The following is a 17,530-nucleotide window of genomic DNA, read 5'->3' as shown; positions in this document are numbered from 1 at the left end:
GATTATCTTTGCCTTAAAAGGACAGGGAGTCATAAGCAGTCTGTCTGACTCGCCCGATATCCCTTTACAGCACACACCGAGCCGTTCTCTCACTCCTCACTATTGACATTAATGTGAATTTTGTGATAACTTTGTCTACAAAACGCACGTAGATTTCTCTTTAAATGTTTTAGAAATTGTCAAATGCATTAAAAGAAAAACTATATATATTCCTCTGTAACATGTGTTCAAAAAGGTTTTGTGTGCCTTTTTATAGCAAAATATTGTCAAAATGATCTTAATGTATTTAGGTTTTTTTTTTGCTGTGATATAATTGCTGTACTCAGTATCACCAGTTTGTGTAATTTCTCTCAACGCAAAAATATTTAGCTGACTAACAGCACAGCAGCATTAAATGGCTTGTGTTGTATTGTTTTTTTCTACAACTGCTTTTGACCCCATTTTTTATGCAAAATAAACCATAACCCACTTCAGCACTTCAGCTCGGTCTGCTTTTGCAATCAAAAAATCAAGTGGCCTGACAAAGTTAGTGCAGCACTGCCCTGAGCTACTGTACATCTTGAACTTTCTCCACAGATTGTCAAGTCTCGGCCACGTGTAAATCAAAATAGGAAATTATAGCCGACAGCGTATATTACATAAGCATCATTACCGCAAATCTTTGAATGTAGGTCAGGAGTTTGAGGTCTAGCCATCATTCTGAAACCGAGACAGGACAAACAGAAAAAAACAACCAAGGCCTGAGTTTGGAAAACTCGTCCTGACTGAAGATGAGCATAAGCAGCTGTCGTTTATTAGGTAAGAAGAGAAAAGATGCTTTGTAGCCAGTGGTTTTCCGTGACTAAAGCGAGTACCAAAGCCAAACGCGGCCTCCTGAGGTGCCTGCTTGCTTTTCTCCCATGACCCAGATCCGTGAGTCTCTCTCTCTCTCCCTTGTTCCCTCCCTCTCTCTCTATCTCTCGCTCTTACTGCTTGGGTTGCGCAATGCAGCTCCCTCTTGGCCCTGCCCAAGTCCACACGGGCACATGCTGCCTGCCTGCCTGTCATTCAAACACACACATACACACACACTCATTATCTCGCTTCCACCCCGTACTACATCCTTTCCTCCTCATCTCTCTCTCTCTCTCTCTCTCAGCCCATCCTCCCTCTCTCCACTTGTCTCTCCGTAACAGCTCATTGTCAACAGCCTGAGATTAAAAGCGTTGGACTAACCTGTTGCTAGGCAACAGTTGCTGTGACAACCCGCTCCTCTTTTTTTGTATAGGAGGGATGGGTCAACAAAAAGAAGGGGATCGAAGAAAGGATGTGTGGTGTGACAGAGACAGACAAGTACATGCGTCATTAAATTATAATTACTGTCCCAGTGGAAAGGCTCCACCAGACATTCAACTCAACTACAGCTTCAGCTTATGTAGAGTATTTTTTTCTTTTTTTCTTTGCGACTTGAAGACAGGTCTCATTGTATCAGTTTACACCTGCCAGGTCTCTGACCATGACATTTCTTTTATTTACAATGCCGGTTTTACTCAAACCTCTTCTCTGGCTTAACACTAGTAATGAAGTGTTGATCCACTAGCCTACAACGAATAACAGGTCCAGAAGTCCTACAATAATCTCATTATTTCTATGTTAGGAAGATTTATGTTAGCCTGCAACAAATGTTAGGAAGCTATTACTGAGTTTTAATCTTTAAATGGTTGAACAACGCCATTATCAACCCTTCACAATAAACTTGAACATTTAAATGATTATATTGAGTGTGCAGCAACCATTCTCCAACTATCCCTAATAAGCAACCCAAACTACCCTGATAAGGACACCATTTTGGCTTACAGCATTATCATGGGCTTAATCCGTCCCCCTGCCACGCCTCAGACATCACACCACCTTGCCAAAACTCAGTCAGTATCCACAAATTTTATTTAAATAGCGCTTTTAACAGTTGTCGCAAAGCAGCTTTTACACAACCAAAAGAATTATGGAAGTTTATATGAACTGTGAATGTGCATGAATCAAAATGATAAGATTGTCCCTGATGAGCAAGCCAAGGGCGACGGCGACACTGGCGAGGAAAACCCCCTGAGATGGCAATAGGAAACCCAAACCTCATGAAGGAAACCTGTGAGAACACATGCAGTGGTCAAGGCACAGTGCTGATTGGAAAGGTTGAAGCTCAAATCCCAGCACTACCAGGCTTGAACAAAGAACCCTAATTGTTGTTGTGCTGTTTGTTATAAGCAAAATAAACTAAATGATATATAAATCCTCACTCTGAAAATAACCCAGAACACCCTGGTGCTTTGAGATTACCCTGGACACCAGTGTTGTGGCTGTAAATATAAAGATTTAATTTTATTACTATAAAAAAAGCTAGTTTTCTTGATTTGTTGTCATTAGTAAACTAAGTTGTGATTGCTTGCTCACTACCAAAGTCAAAGACAGAGCAACCGAATGCTTGAGAAACAATTGGTCAATTATCAGTACATGGGTTCAGGCTCTAAAACACTCTCATCTAGATGCTTGCTTCGGGATTTATGAAGTGGAGAATATGAATAGGGGAGGTTGCATGTTCGTTGCATGCTTGGTTGATTTTCTCTAAGTGCTCTGGTTTCCTTCCACAATCCAAAGGCATGCAGTGTAGGCTGAATAGCATTTCCAAATTGCCCCTAGTGTATAACTTGGTCTATGTGAGTGTGTGTCCCCAGTGATGTGTTGGCACCCTATCCAGGCTGTACCCTGTATTGTGCCCCAAGTTCCCTGGGATAGACTCCAGACCCTGCTTGACCCTACACAGGATAAGCAGTATGACAATGAATGGATCTTCCAATGAGTTTATTTGTCTACACAAATTTAGATGCGTATGGACTGTATCATTTCATATTCCTTCTTAAACAATCCAGATATTCACAAGACAGTGCAATCCATTTTAACAGCTCATGCTCCACTTCCATCTTAAAAGAGGTGATGAATCATTTGTGTTAATATACTCGTGAAAAAGACTGTAGCTACACCATGCACTCGTTGCCCAGATTTAGATTAACACTTATGACTCACGTTCGAAGACAGTCTGAACCATCATTTAACTGCGTGCGAAAGAACTTCTGAAGGAGAACCGCCGGCCATCCCACCAGCCCTTTCTTTCTGCCTGTCGAATTTCATTTCCGGCTGTCTCTCAACCTGCATTCTCAAACAGGGCCGGGCACTGAAAACTTTTCAAATTTGCAATTTCCCCACGGCGCCAAAGCTGCCATGTCTCGCAGGTACACCCTAACACTTTGCACTGTGAACTCAATTATCACTCTTGTACATATTCCCCCCTGTGTGACTCACAAAAGACTTATTTTTAACTCCCAAACACTAATTGATATCCAGGATAACAAGATACTTTGCATGTCTTGTCAAGAAACAAAGAAATCTCGGGATGGCAGTCAGGCCATCCTCAAGCACACCTTTGTTTAACCGCAAAGTAAACCCACCGTTATCAGATTCGGCATGGCCAATGTAAACATCATCTGCAAATTATTAGCAGAGACCGGAGCTCATAAGAGTCTTGAGCGTGAGAGCAGAATGCTGCGAACAGGAAATATGAAATAAAGAAGATAAAAAAAAAACTGGGGCATTGTGGGCAAGCGGCAGGATGGATTTACCATGATGATAACACATCAGAGTGATGATAATGTCTGAAACGTGTGTTTGCTTTATCTTGTGTTTGCTTTATCTTGTGTACCCTCTCTACTCCTCCCCCCCATGTGGTTCAACCCGGATCTATTTGTAATGCTAGAATTTAACTTAACGTAATTTGTACATGTCCTTACCGTCTGGTTGTCTTCATAAAGCTTGAGGTCGTAGCCACTAAGCTCTACGCAGAATATAATAGCAGTTACGCCCTCGAAGCAGTGGATCCACTTCTTTCTTTCTGAGCGCTGCCCACCCACATCTACCATCTTAAAGGTGAGCTCTTTAAAGGTAAACTTGTTTTCCACGATGCCGGTGGTCATGTCACGGGAACGCAAGATGTCCTCCACAGTCGGGATGTACTCGGGTGCTGAGATTCTGTCCAGGTCATTCAGGTAGTAGGCAGTGTTGTCCTCAAGGTGATACTCGTTGGAGCGCTGGAAACACTCTTGGACTCCTGAATCGCCCCACAATCGTTTCATCACGCCCAGAAGCTCAGGCGTGATCTCCCCTTTGCTCTCAGCAGGACCCGTGAGGGCGAAAAGTTGGACAGCGTCATAAGCCCGGTCAGGGTTGTGGAAGTCAATCTTGAGCGTGGCGAGAGCTCGGATGATGCGCGTGAGCGAATCGATGGCATTGTAAAGGATCAACGGTTTGTATTCCTTGCAAGCTTCGAGGTTGAACCCACCACTGTGGATGATTTTCATTTGCTTGACAATGGTGCTCTTGCCTGAGTTGCTGGTACCAAGGAGAAGAAGTTTGATCTCGCGTCGCTGTCGCTGGCTCTCCGAGCGAAGGTGCCGGTCAATGCGCCTCGAGCGCCTGGCTGCCTCTTTTTCCTCCGAACTCTGCCGACACCCCATGGTCAGAAACACACTCCACAACACGGAGAAAGTACAGGCCGCAAACACAAAGCAAAAGTTTGACAACACGCGGCCCGAGGTGAGGTTGGGAGAGAAGTGTAAATCAAGGAAATCAAGATGGTGCCGAAGAGAAGAGGCAGGACTAATAACTTGTCAAGTATTACTTAGGATACTTGATGGTCCTAGTCCAACAGTTTGTGCGTTGTTGTTTTTTTTGTTTGTTTTTGTGATCTATTACAAAACTGTCATTTCTTGCCACCAGAACATTCTAAAAAGAAGACCACGTCCAAGCCTGGTTCACTAACTTGGTTTCCTTTTTTTTTGTATCCAGTCAACTTGGGGGGTTATACCAGGGGACACCCCCCCAGAAAGCGACCGGTGAATTGAGTCTGTCAGTGTTGAAGGAAAGAGTGTAGCTCTAGCTAAAGCACCTCTACGTCCACCCACGTGTTATAAAGCCAGTGATCCTCGGTATTCCACCAGGCACGATCATCTGATCTTCAATTCACTTTGTAAATGTCTTTTCTCCTAGTGCTGGTCAGACCTCATCCTTTGTACACACATCTACACACTTTTCAGACTTCTGGGCACCAGATTGTCCCACTGTTTCCTCGTTGCATAAGCCAACACTTCTCACGCAGCCAAAGGCATGGGTTCCTGAAGGATAAATAAGAAGCAGACATTAGGTTTCATGACAGGCAAATGGACGTGTGGAGTAAAATCAGTGGTTAAAATAACAAAGATGAGTGAGCATGGACCTCTCGTGGTTTAGTGGGTCTGTGTGTCTAAGTGTGTGTGTGTGTCCATTTGACATGCTTGGCTTTGAACATGGATAATCTTGTGAGATTGGTGTAAGTCTGAATTTCTGTTTTTAAACACTTTTTTCTCCAAACAACCACTGATTTATTCCCCTTGCTGATTCAAATTATCTCTGAATTTTCTGTCGTATGCCATAATTGAGAGATCATCAGATTCTTTTCGTTGAAAAAAAATTACCTCCTGCTGTTTGATCATATCTGTTTTTTTTTCCTTTTTCAAACATGTGACAGGCAGATTATAATTAGACTATTAATTCTGTTTAAGCTTTCTTTCCCTGAATACTAAAGCAAATTTCCAGAAATCAATGCAGTTTAAAACCTGTTAAGAACCTGTATGCAAATCTAAATAACACACACACACACACACACTTTGTTCAGGGTTCTCTCTCAGCAAACAATGACACTTGAATTACACAAGTAGAATAAACAGGCAGATACTAGATACACCTTTGTGGCTGTGAAAGTGGCCCATTCAAATCCAGGATAGACACACACACACACATACACACACACACACATACACACACATTTTTCAATGTTCTCATTCGGTCCAGACCTAGCTACCATGCTATTTGTTTTTCAGCTTTGACTGTGTATTCTCTTCTTACGTGTTTACTTATTCCCCTTGATTTCTGCATTCTTGTGTTGCCCCAAAGCAAATCAGTGCACCCAGACACACACACACACACACACCCACACACACACACACACACCCAGACAGGGTGCGAAACGAAAACAGATGCAGAATGGATGTCCTTGCCTGTAGACATCACTTTTCCAGCCTGTTGGCTGCTCCCATTACCGATAGAAAACTACATAAGATAAGAAAACTTGACGATTTCCCTCAAATAGTTAGATTATTGATAAAAGAAATATAATGATAACACATCGCTCATATCCTGCTGTAGGAGGCAAATGTTTTCAGACATACAAAGACTTTTAAACAGGTTTAAAACATGTCCTGGGTAAGGGTTAAGCTTAGGAATGTGTTTACATTTCAGTTTAGCACGACTGCAACGCGTGACTGAAAGTGGAATTATTTTCACTTTTATTTTTTAATATTCAGGTTTTAATCCTTACAAAACCAAAGCACAGGGAAGATTTTGTGCTCATGTTATAAATGATCGCTCGTGATGCACTGATAATTGACACACACACACACACAAACCTTTTTGTAACTTTTCTTCAATTGGAAATTAAATTGTATATTCATGAAAACAAAAATAAACATGGACTTTAAAATTTTTTTCAACTGCACCGTATTACAAGACTTATTACTAATCTTAAATCTTAAAGAGCTTTTTAGTCGTGTTTGGTCATTTGCGTGGGTCTCCAATGTACACACAAAAAATAGAGAGAAAAAACATATTCTCACCTTTTTGTGCTTTTTATTTATTAATTTTCTTTTTTTGTATTGTCTAGGGTTTAAACAAGCCAGTTATATTTTTTTCTCCAAATATGATGTCATATACAGTAAGTGGTGCCCGTCCTCTGGCTTTTTGCTCGGCCCTGCTGTTCTCTGTTGGGGCTCAGCAGTAACTCATTACCATAGACACTGAAACAGTGCATTTGGAGGAGGAGTGAAAAAAAGGAGTATAAGGTATGAAAATAATGCATTATATGACCTGTTTTCACTCGTTAAAGAAATACTGTAGTTAGAGGGCTGTACCAAAAGTAATGCAAAAGTCAAATCTGCTCTTTAGACTCCCGGTTACGTAGAGCTGTAGCGGGGTCCAAACAAATGAACGCTTTTCTATTGTACCACTCAGGAGCACATGCACGATCACTGATCGGTGATCGTTCACTGGACCGATCCATCTGTACATCTTTAATTTGATCCCTTATACACATAGCTTGTGTATACTTGTCATACTATGCTTTCTGACAATAACAATTGTTAAAAACACTATACAAACAAAACTGAATTAAATTCAATAGAATTTCACTTTTAAATCTTTTTAAAATGTTGTTTTTTGTCCCTATCATGACCTTGGATCATTTTCTTACCCTAACCTTTTCCCACATGCAAAATTATCTACAGTGTTCTTGGTCAGATGGTGTTGATTCGTTTCCTATAACCGCAGCTCCGACTGTAGTGTGACTGCTCTATAACCACAGGATGATGTTAATGCCCATTACTATACAGAACTACAGTATCACTATAATAGTAACAGCTTACTAAGGGATTTATTTTAATTATAGGATTATAAGAACAAATTTTGACATGGTAACATTTTTTTGGAGGAGACATTTATTTAATATTTAGGGAAGGAGTCTCCAGTGTCATGAGTTTATAATAAGGTACACTTTTGAAGAGAAAGATAGGGAATGTGTGTTTGTAACCCTGGCTGCTGTAATGTAAGAGAAACTAACTTATTTCACTGATGTGCTATAACATTACCTTACCTTAATAAAAAGAATGTTAAAAAAATAGATGTCATTAATAAAAATAAAAAAGCTTGTAATTGTTCTTAGATTTCTGTAGTATAAAAAGAATAACTCACTTGCATCGCACTGCTCCATTACTGATTAATTTCCTATAACTCCATACCACAATATATTATAGCTGTGACTCTGGTGCAAAGAGGATATATATGTATATATATATATATATATATATATATATATATATATATATACCTGTGTAGAAATACACCAGAATAGGATTTGCAAGTAAATTTGACAGCGTTAATAATAATCCGCCATCCTATTTAAGACCAACCCCTTTCAACCACCCCCTCTGTATCTGTAGCATTAAATCATGTTCTTGTTCAAACTGCCAAGACAATGACCTTATAAATGATTGACTGCGTACAGCTGTGGCGGTGAGCTCTGTTCAGACTGAAACATGCACGCTGGAGTGGAACGGATGGATGTTAAGGCGAAGCGTTCGTAGAGAAGCGTGTGCCTGTGGGACTGCGGGGTAAATGGAGGATCTTTGTAACAGGGTGTGTGTTGTTGGCTGTGGAACAAATGGGAAGTCTTGCCCTGGAATAAGTGCACGTCAGGGTTCTGTCTTGATGTTCTGTCATGACTGGTGATGATGTATACAGTACACACTTGTACGAAGTGTTATACTTCAGGGAAAAGTGGGTTGTTCTAAATGAACTATTTTATGGCTGAGATTGTGTGAACAAGTCCAAAATATTTCCTGAGATCAGCCATAACATTAAAACCACGTAGGGTTTAGGTTTCCCTTGTGCTGCTGTAGGTTGTGGGTTGGGGCCTCCATGGATCAGACTTGTTTGTCCGGATGCGCGCTCGACCGGATGGAGATCTGGGAAATTTGGTGGCCAGATCAATTTGTCAGTGCATTGGTGCATCAGTTTGGGGTGCATTGGCTTTTCTGGTCAGCTCTTTGGTCCCTGTGGATGTAGGTGAGCCTCGGGTGCCCATGATCCTGTCACCACTTCACTGCTGTATCATTGATGATCAATGTTATCCAATTCACCTGGCTGTGGTGTTAATGTTACGGCCGATCTGTACACATTATTTCATTTCATATTGTTCATACATTCCTTCTCATCGTTCCACCTGTACTCTGTGCAGCCTGAAAGAAAGCAAAAACAAAGTAAAAGCAATCGTGTGTTATGAAAGTAAAAGCAAAAAGTGTGTTATGAAGTTAGTTCTGTAAGAAACACAGGGCACCTGAGGAAGAAGGAAAAAAACAACAACATCTGTTCAAACAGGTGCTCAAATCAGCCCTTTTGGGTCTCCGGTACGCACTGTGACAACAATTTCACTGCAAGTGCACGTCTTCTCGTTTAATTAGTGCGGAGAAAATGGTTTATTTAAACATTTCTCTTTTGATTTATTGCATGAGAGGCGTTCAAGTCAAACCGGGACTTTTAATTGCACAAAATAACAGAACAGTTATGAGAGTAAAAACTCCCTTTGGTGAAAAGTGTATTTGCAGTCTAAGCACTTGTATCTCTAAGGGTAGAAAGATGGATGATGGGAACAGCAGACCTTCATATAAAAATCTAATTGCGTATATAAATCTTATTGGTAAATGTAGCAAAAAATGGCAGTGTTGCAGAGAATATTTCCTGGAAATGTGGCAGGGTAAGAAAACCTTACAGATTAAAGCATAGTCCGAATTGAAAAAGGTTTACAGACATAAATATTTTTCACCATAAATCTTTATTTATTTAAAAGTTGCATGCACTTTTTAAATGTTTACTTTTTTTGCACATTTAATGTTGCGAGAGGTTATAACTTACATTACAGCAACCGTTCCCTCACTCTCTCTCTCTCTTTGCTGACATAAAACATCTTTCATGTTAATGAATAACAAAAAATGAAAAAAAAAAAAAACTGCAGAGTACACTGAAGGTGTCGGGAAAGTTTTAGCACCTCCTCTGATCATTAAACTGGAGACTCCTTCTGTCCAGTGTTTATGTGTAGCAGGCGCCGTGCAAATTACAATATATATAATTTAACAAAAGGTTAACACACTGTAGGTCTTGATGGTCTTAAGTCCTTAGATAAAAGATTTTTCTCATGACACAAACTCCCTCTGTGTCACTCCTCCTCCGAACGCACTGTTTCAGTGTCCATGTAAATGAGTTACTGCTGAGCCACGCCCCAGCCAATACCAAAACAGAGAAAGGACTAAAAGCATGGGATGTATTTGTTTTTCCTTACATGCACACTGAAAAGCCAGCTGAATGTCTAAAAATGTCAACAAATTCATTTTGCATAATAGGTCCCCCTTTAGCTTTGCCAGAGAGCTTGGACAGAATTCCACCTCCCATGTAAGTCACTTTAAATAAAAGCATCTCCAAGTTGAATAACATCTGATGTCGATGGCGATAAAAACCAGGCTGTGTTTGACCATGCGCCAGAACACCGTGCTCTTCTCTCCAGAACATGATTCATGAATACACTAGGTTAATACATACATCCCAATCAGAGCATTACAGCACTGTCTCATTGATATACGAGTTATATCTCAGCAGCTTGCTGTAATTTAGTCCTGTCTCGTATCTTTTAGGTTTGACAAATGTTACACAAAAACAGAGAAATTGTGTGGGTACCTAATTTAATAAGTGACAAACAATCAGCGAAGCATGAAATCAAAAGCATAGATCCGCGGTTAGGCAGCGACGCACAGAGTGGCTTCAGACCCTTACGTCGACGTCTTTGAATGTTCACGATACCAATTATCCTGCAGTCGCAATGAAATAAAATACCCATGATACTCAGTAAGGCTGCACGATGCGATTATTTTGCAACTGCGATTAAATCATCTTCGATATGTACAGTATTAAATGTAGCATTTTGTAATGAACTGTGTACAGTATATATACAGTATACATACATATATAGTATATATAAATACTATATTTTTGTTTTTTTAGTTGCAAAACAAAAAAGAAGAACTCCTTTATTAGATAACTGTTTGTCCACAATTCGAGGGGCGTTAAAGTCATAGCAGGACTGTTTTTCTGGAAGGTTTTTGCAGGAAGGCCATGATTGGACTGTCTGCTTCACATCTGAAATGCTGGCCTCCCAGGAACTCCTTTTATGGCCCAATCAAGTAAAAATGGCTTGGAGCGAGGGTCAGGACTGTACGGGAGTTGTGGCAGTAATTTCCAGCTGAGTTGCTGTAATGTGCAAGTGGTGCTGGGGGCAGTATAAGGTTTTTTCCAGGACATTGGAAGGACAGCGTTTCAGATGTGAAGCAGGCAGTCCGATCATGGCTTCGATCTGGTGTAACTGTGTTCTGTCATTTTGCACAATCAAAAGTCCTGCTATGACTTGAACGCTTCTTGTATCATGGGCAAACAATTATCTAATAAAGGACTAATTTAAAGGAATCTTCTTTTTTTTTTTGTAACTGGAAAGCCAAAAGTGTCAACTTACTGAGAAAACTTACTACCTTGACGGTATTTCCAGTGAAACGCTGGGATAAATGGATTAGTGTATCAGGGGATTATATAGAGAAATAAAGCCAGTTTTTAATCTCATAACCGTGTTCTGGTTAATCAAAGGTGCCGGTTGGACTTGCCCCTTGTATATCGACTACATTCAATACTTATCTCTAACAGGCAACAGTGCAGCGAATTTTTCTTCTCCATTAATGCACATTAATTAAATTGCAATGTAAGTGTAACTGCATTGTGTCTATTGATTTAAAACAAATGAATTAGTCATGTTTCTTTATTAACCTCACAGTTACTTACTTTTACTCTTTGCTTGTTGCTAGGAATCATCCTATGTGTGTACATCCTACTGTACGTGAATGCTCTGAAATTAACATTCCCTACTCAGTAAAGCTTATTTATTCAGTATTGTGTATATACAGTGTCTATTTATGCTGCACGTATTTATCCATTTAAACAGCAAAATTGGATCCTGCCTTACGCTTAAGATGCTGTTTATATTCAGAGTCTATATAAAAAGCTGATCATTTCACCATGTACACACACACACACACACACACACACTCTCTCGCTCTCTCAAACTGAAGATTAAACAGAAGGCTCTGTCCCGACCCACCTTTCATTTCCCCTCTGTTTGCCTAAACCTTTCATTTCCTTTAACCCACAGGTGTAATAATCATCACATGGCAAAAAAAAAACGTTGCACTCAAACTAAATCTCAGTTCCTCTTACATACAGAAGTAGAGGAACTGTCACACAATTCACACTTTGTTACTCAGACTGAACATGCCTGTCTCGGAGGTGAGATCACACCTGCTAATCTGAAAGCAGTTTTTTTTTTTTTCCCCAGCACACACAATGTTGAGATTGACTCTCGCTTGAGTGCTCGATGAGAAGACAATACTTTAATTCTGTTTCAAGGAAAAAAGTGAAACAGAAGTGTCTTTAATACTTGAGTCTTTAAATTTCAGTACAATATGATTGTTTGTTTGCAAAATGAGTTATGAGATGAGCTTGTTATCTTTGAGTCACAAGTGTTAAATAGCACACGACTACATATTATGTTGGTTTGTTTCAGTTCACTATGAATCACTATGAATTCTATATGATTTTGCAAAACGCTATAAATCCGACTAACATAATCGTGCCGTAACGTATCAGATTGCAAAGTTGTGTTTGTCGCCATGATAATTTTAGCATCAATTCTGTATCAAATAAATAATACATCGAACACGTGGTTTGATTGCATTTTGTATAAGAGAGCAAATTGCAGGAAGCAAATTGGAGCATGGATAAAGGTGTTGAGTTTTGTTACACAGAAAACTTTTTAATTACAAAGATTGTTGAAGATCCTGGAAAACACTTTGAAAAAAACAATACAGAAAGTTTAGTTTAAAACGCATCAGCATCCTCCTCTAGCACGTCACTTCATGAAAGAGGTTTTATTTATTTTATTTTTTAGAGAAGTCCGTGACTGCTGGGTAAACTATGGCACTAAACTAAATAACAGTATCAGAATGTAAACTTCCTTTTACTCAGCTTTTATACTTTTAAACAGTCCATCAAATGCATTCAGTTCATTCACAGAAATTCCTATATCCAGGAAAAAAATGATGCGATTGGTTACTCTTTGCTCATTTCGCTACGCAACGCATCCATTCACTATCGTGCTTTGACAAGATTTTAAATTTTGAAGCTTCCATAGGAAGACTATACAATTTTTTTTTAGATTTATGCTTTTATCGCATTTTGCAGTGAAGTCTATCATGTTGACAAAATAAGAAATGTGACAATACCATAAATTACACGACGACATAACATTCACATAAGTCTAGGATATAGCCATCAATCATTTTCACTATAAAAATATCCACACTTACACACGCATTTACAATATGGGCAATTAGGAAACGCTGGTCAGCCTCCAGCGCATGTCTTAGGACTGTAGGAGAAAACCAGCAAGAAACAAGCATAAAGGAAAATAACAGTTAATTCTGTAATAAATAAAATATTCAAATGTTTAAAGTGTGCTATAATAGAAAAATAAGCAGAGTTACTGTAACTATGGCTAAGTGTACTGCACTTTTTCCTAAAGTATAACAGCATGTCCTGGGGTGTTTTATTCCTCTTATACCACAGCAATTGACTAGTTATTAATTTTTTTTTTTTTTAAACTTTAACATTGTCTGTACCAAACATTTATACACAAATCTACATATACTGTATCGATTCTTTTAATTTAAGCAGAAAACAATCAAACAAACAGGAATGTTTAAATTTTTTAATCAGGAATGGATTTGGTAAGAATTAAACATTATGTCCTAAAAAACTATATATATTTTTATTTATTTATTTATTTATTTAGATATAAATCACTTGATTTATTTCATTAAAAATATTATTTTGTCATGTTTATAGACCGATAAATCAAGCTAATAAAGAGGCATTGTTTGGGAGATGTTAACCCTCAATAAAACCAGAATAATGATACGGCAGCTTTTATCGTCTTTAAACACATGCTGAGTGCTCTGAGAGGAAATCTTACAACATCTTAATACATCTGTGTGTTTATACTGTGTGTGTCGTGGGCGGCGCTGCTGTTTTGTTTGCATGACGCCTCGGCTGGAAACCACCTATTACACTGCGAGGATGAAATTTTATCTCTGTCCCACATAATTAGGCAAAGTCTTCATACTGTAATGCAAGCTGCTGCAGCTTAACCCTAACAGTTCTCACCCTGCTTTCGTCCACCTGATCTCCCACCAGCTATTATTGTGTTTCAAGACAAACATTCACACTGTCTCCAGATGTCTCCTCTATGTCCCGAGCACACTAAACTCTACACCCTTCTGGAGCTGCCTGGCCAAACGAAGAGGCAAAGCCAAGTGCTCGGAGTTCACATAGAGTTTAGGGCCTGCCATCTGCAGTGCTTTCCGTGCACCGCTGACGTCAAAGCACCATCCCCCAACCCTGGCCTTTAATATATTCTGGTAAACTATTGGGGTGGGAGAAGGGAGGAAGGGTTCCTGTGTCTGTCACATTAACACTCGCTTTCACCTCCACGTGACTCATGGCCCAGAAACAGACAGACATTGATTACTGTGCTCAGCAGTTTGAGTTTTGGTGCACTGTGTATACCGGATCGTCACAATGAGAACGCACGTGTTAGTAGTTCTGGGTGGTATACCGGTGATAGAGAGCTGAACAGGGCGTGCCTTAAACCATGCATCAATCACTGAAGCAAGAAAATACAGATATATCAGAGTGAGTCTGTAAAAAAAAAAAAAAAAAAGCTTTCTTTGACAGTGAAGGAGACATGAACTCTGTGCCTGTCAATGTCGGAGAAGGAGGCGTGGCCTGTCAGTGACAAAAAAGGAGGCGTGGCCTCTATGGCTGTCAATGTCAGATGAGACGTGACCTCTGTGCCTGTCAGTGTCAGAGAAGGAGGCGTGGCCTCTGTGGATGTCAGTGTGACTGAAGGAGGCGTGACCTCTGTGCCTGAAGGTTGCATGCGTTCTGTCTGTAAAAAGGGGCTAAAAATGAATCTCTATCTCTATAGAGATATTTGGTCCCGGCCATTCTCAATGATGGAGGCGTGGCCTGTCAGGTTTACTGAAAGAGGCGTGGCCTGTGTCTTATGTTTTACTCAAAATAAAGGTGGCCTCAGTGCGTGTCAATCACGATAAAGGACTCACTCAAAAAAAGAGGCATGGTCTATGTACCTGTTTTTCACTGAAGGAGTTCAGTGCCCTCTCTGCTCGTCATGTCACAGTAAAAGAAATGCTGTGCCTGACAGTCCCAGTAAAGAAGCACTGGACCGCATAAACTAGTTATTTTAGGTAGTAGGGCATTTATACTAAACTATAAATAAAGTTTTGTGTTCTCCGTGTTTCTCCCATGTTGATAAATGATGAACTGATAAATTCAAACGCTCGGCATGTGTATGAGTTCGAACATGCATAGTAAATAGCATCTTATCTCATATGGTTCTAAGTAATATAACTGTTTATTAGGTGGCATGGAGGCTCTCCACATTATGTGTGAGAAGCATAGTCCAAAAATATGCAGTGTAGGTTGATTGGCGTTTCCAAATTGCTGATAATGTGAATGGGTGCGAGTTTGTGCCCTGTGATAGGCTGGCACACCATCCAGGCGTCGTGCCCTGAGTTTCCTGGGAGACGATCCAGGTCCTCCTGTCCCTATATAGGATACATGGAACTTAATCCTGAAACTAATATTACCATCAGACAAGACTGTGTAAGGGTGAAACAGTTGTGTGGCTATTAAAGTAATAAACAGCAAGCTTCACTCCAAACTCAAACTCACAGTATAATAAGAGAAGGTCGGATGACCGTCACACACCAGCCGGCACGTGATTGGCCCCTTTAATCACACTGAAAGCCATAAACTGTAAAAAAAAAAAAAAAAAAAAACAATCTGTAGTTGCACACAAACCCCTTTTGTTTCTCTTCTTGGAAATCAAAGGACAAACACTGGTTGCTCCTAAGCGTGGTTTGGTAGAGGAAGTGGCCCAAAGGGAAAAAAAAGAAAAACATTCTCATGTCATTGTATTAAATTTCTCAAAAATGTTGCTTTCAGTTAATTATTGCTCCTTCCCATTTTCCCTTAAAAACGTTCTGTTGTTAAAGACAAAGGTTTTCAATCTGACTGCATTGGAAATGGATTGTGGCATCGGAAACTTTAATGGATGACACATGACTCCAAACAGCCATTTAACTGTTCTAGTGAATTCCAGCTCTCAGGATCATGAGTCTTTTTGGCAGATAGGGACGAGAGAGGAAAAATGGAAGATAATCAAATAAAGACAAAGTTCAATTCTAAGAGTGCTTGATTTTTCAAACATCAAACAAATCTTTCTAGAATGACCAAGGAACCAATGTCTTATTACTGGTTACAAAAAAACAGTCTAGGGATATCTCTAAACCTTCAATTTCTTTAAAATGTCAGGATTTATGGATAGACATGATATGCAAATTAGAAAAACATTAGCATTATCCTGATATTAACTAAAAAAAAACTCACAAATCACGTATCCAGCTGCTAGTAAGCTAGCTCACATTTGTCCCAGGTCTAATTCAGTATCTATATAATATTATCAAAGATTTAAAAGGTGTAACATTATATACAAAAGTAATAAACCATGTTAGCTAATGCTAAAAGTTTTTGTGACTAAGAATCACCCTTCAGTCTCTGATATGTTAGATTTAAAGTCTAAGAAAGTTGGTAAGAATGACTAAATGTGACCTTAGTGCTAAGTAAGTGTATTAGCATGATTTATCCCACTTTACAACATAACTGTTTTGATTTCAGCTTCCTACATGAAACAGCATCCGCTCTTTTTCCCACTTAATGCTGTGCCAGTGAAATGCTTACGGAAGGTTCTGGTAAAAACAAACAACACCCAAACCCTGACAATTTAGGGTGTTAGCCACGTTAGCTTGTATGAGGAAAATTTGATTCTAATTTGCAAGTGATTACAAAAATAAAAGCTAGACATGGAACATTTAGCTTATTGTGTAAACGCTTTTGTTAACTTTGTAAATGACATGCAGTGTTAATTATGCTAGCTTTCATTTTTATAAACATTTGCTTAGGATTAGACACTATAGTGATGAGTATCAAAGTTCTGTCACGATGTAAAAGTACCATGGTAATACTATGGTATATTACGGTATGTGCTCTAATTACCATAGTATAACGTTAATTAGTTACAGTATAGTACATTCTGTAACCAACATAACTAAGTAGCATTTCCTATGGGTAATAGCAACCATATAAAAAGGCTACACGTAAGCGTTCATTGTTTTGACGACTTCCACTTTTCAGTGTTAGCCACGTTAGATTTCTGGTAATATATGCTCACAAGTGCTCTTGGATAACTTCTCAGTCAATAATAGCTAACACAAGCTCGGTTCTCAATTTTGTAAATGAACAGAGCGGAAAACAACATGTCACACCATCACAAAAAGCCCATTATATCAAAGACTCATGCAAAGACATGTACCGAAATTCCAACCGAAGATGCCTTGTCATATCGTTGCGATATTTCATCAATCACAGCTATGACAACTTAATAATATGCTGGTAGTATTTAGCAGTTTATACTGACCCCAAAACGTGATTAGATGAAAGAACTGGTGTTGTGCAACGATATCTCCACATCCCCATTAAAACTGTAAAGGTACAAGCCGGAACACTGCGCTGTTCTGACAGTAAGATGTAAACGCTGCTCATTTGCTCGCATAAGTGATGAGATATTAGC

At 39.4% G+C, this 17,530-nt stretch overlaps 1 protein-coding gene across 1 annotated transcript in view; it reads right to left on the bottom strand.

Annotated features, from left to right (window-relative positions):
- Nucleotides 1-17,530, bottom strand: part of gnaz (guanine nucleotide binding protein (G protein), alpha z polypeptide) — a 59,089-nt gene that overhangs the window by 16,796 nt on the left and 24,763 nt on the right. Inside the window, exon 2 of the mRNA XM_053516036.1 lies at nucleotides 3,819-5,198. Within this exon, the coding sequence (XP_053372011.1) occupies nucleotides 3,819-4,541 (723 nt within the window). The 5' untranslated portion in view covers nucleotides 4,542-5,198. The remainder of the gene's footprint in view (nucleotides 1-3,818; nucleotides 5,199-17,530) is intronic.

This window comes from Clarias gariepinus, chromosome 17 (assembly GCF_024256425.1).
Source record: "Clarias gariepinus isolate MV-2021 ecotype Netherlands chromosome 17, CGAR_prim_01v2, whole genome shotgun sequence".
Classification (NCBI taxonomy): domain Eukaryota; kingdom Metazoa; phylum Chordata; class Actinopteri; order Siluriformes; family Clariidae; genus Clarias; species Clarias gariepinus.
The sequence above is the reverse complement of the archived record's forward strand: the minus strand, read 5'-3'. Positions and strand labels throughout refer to the sequence as shown.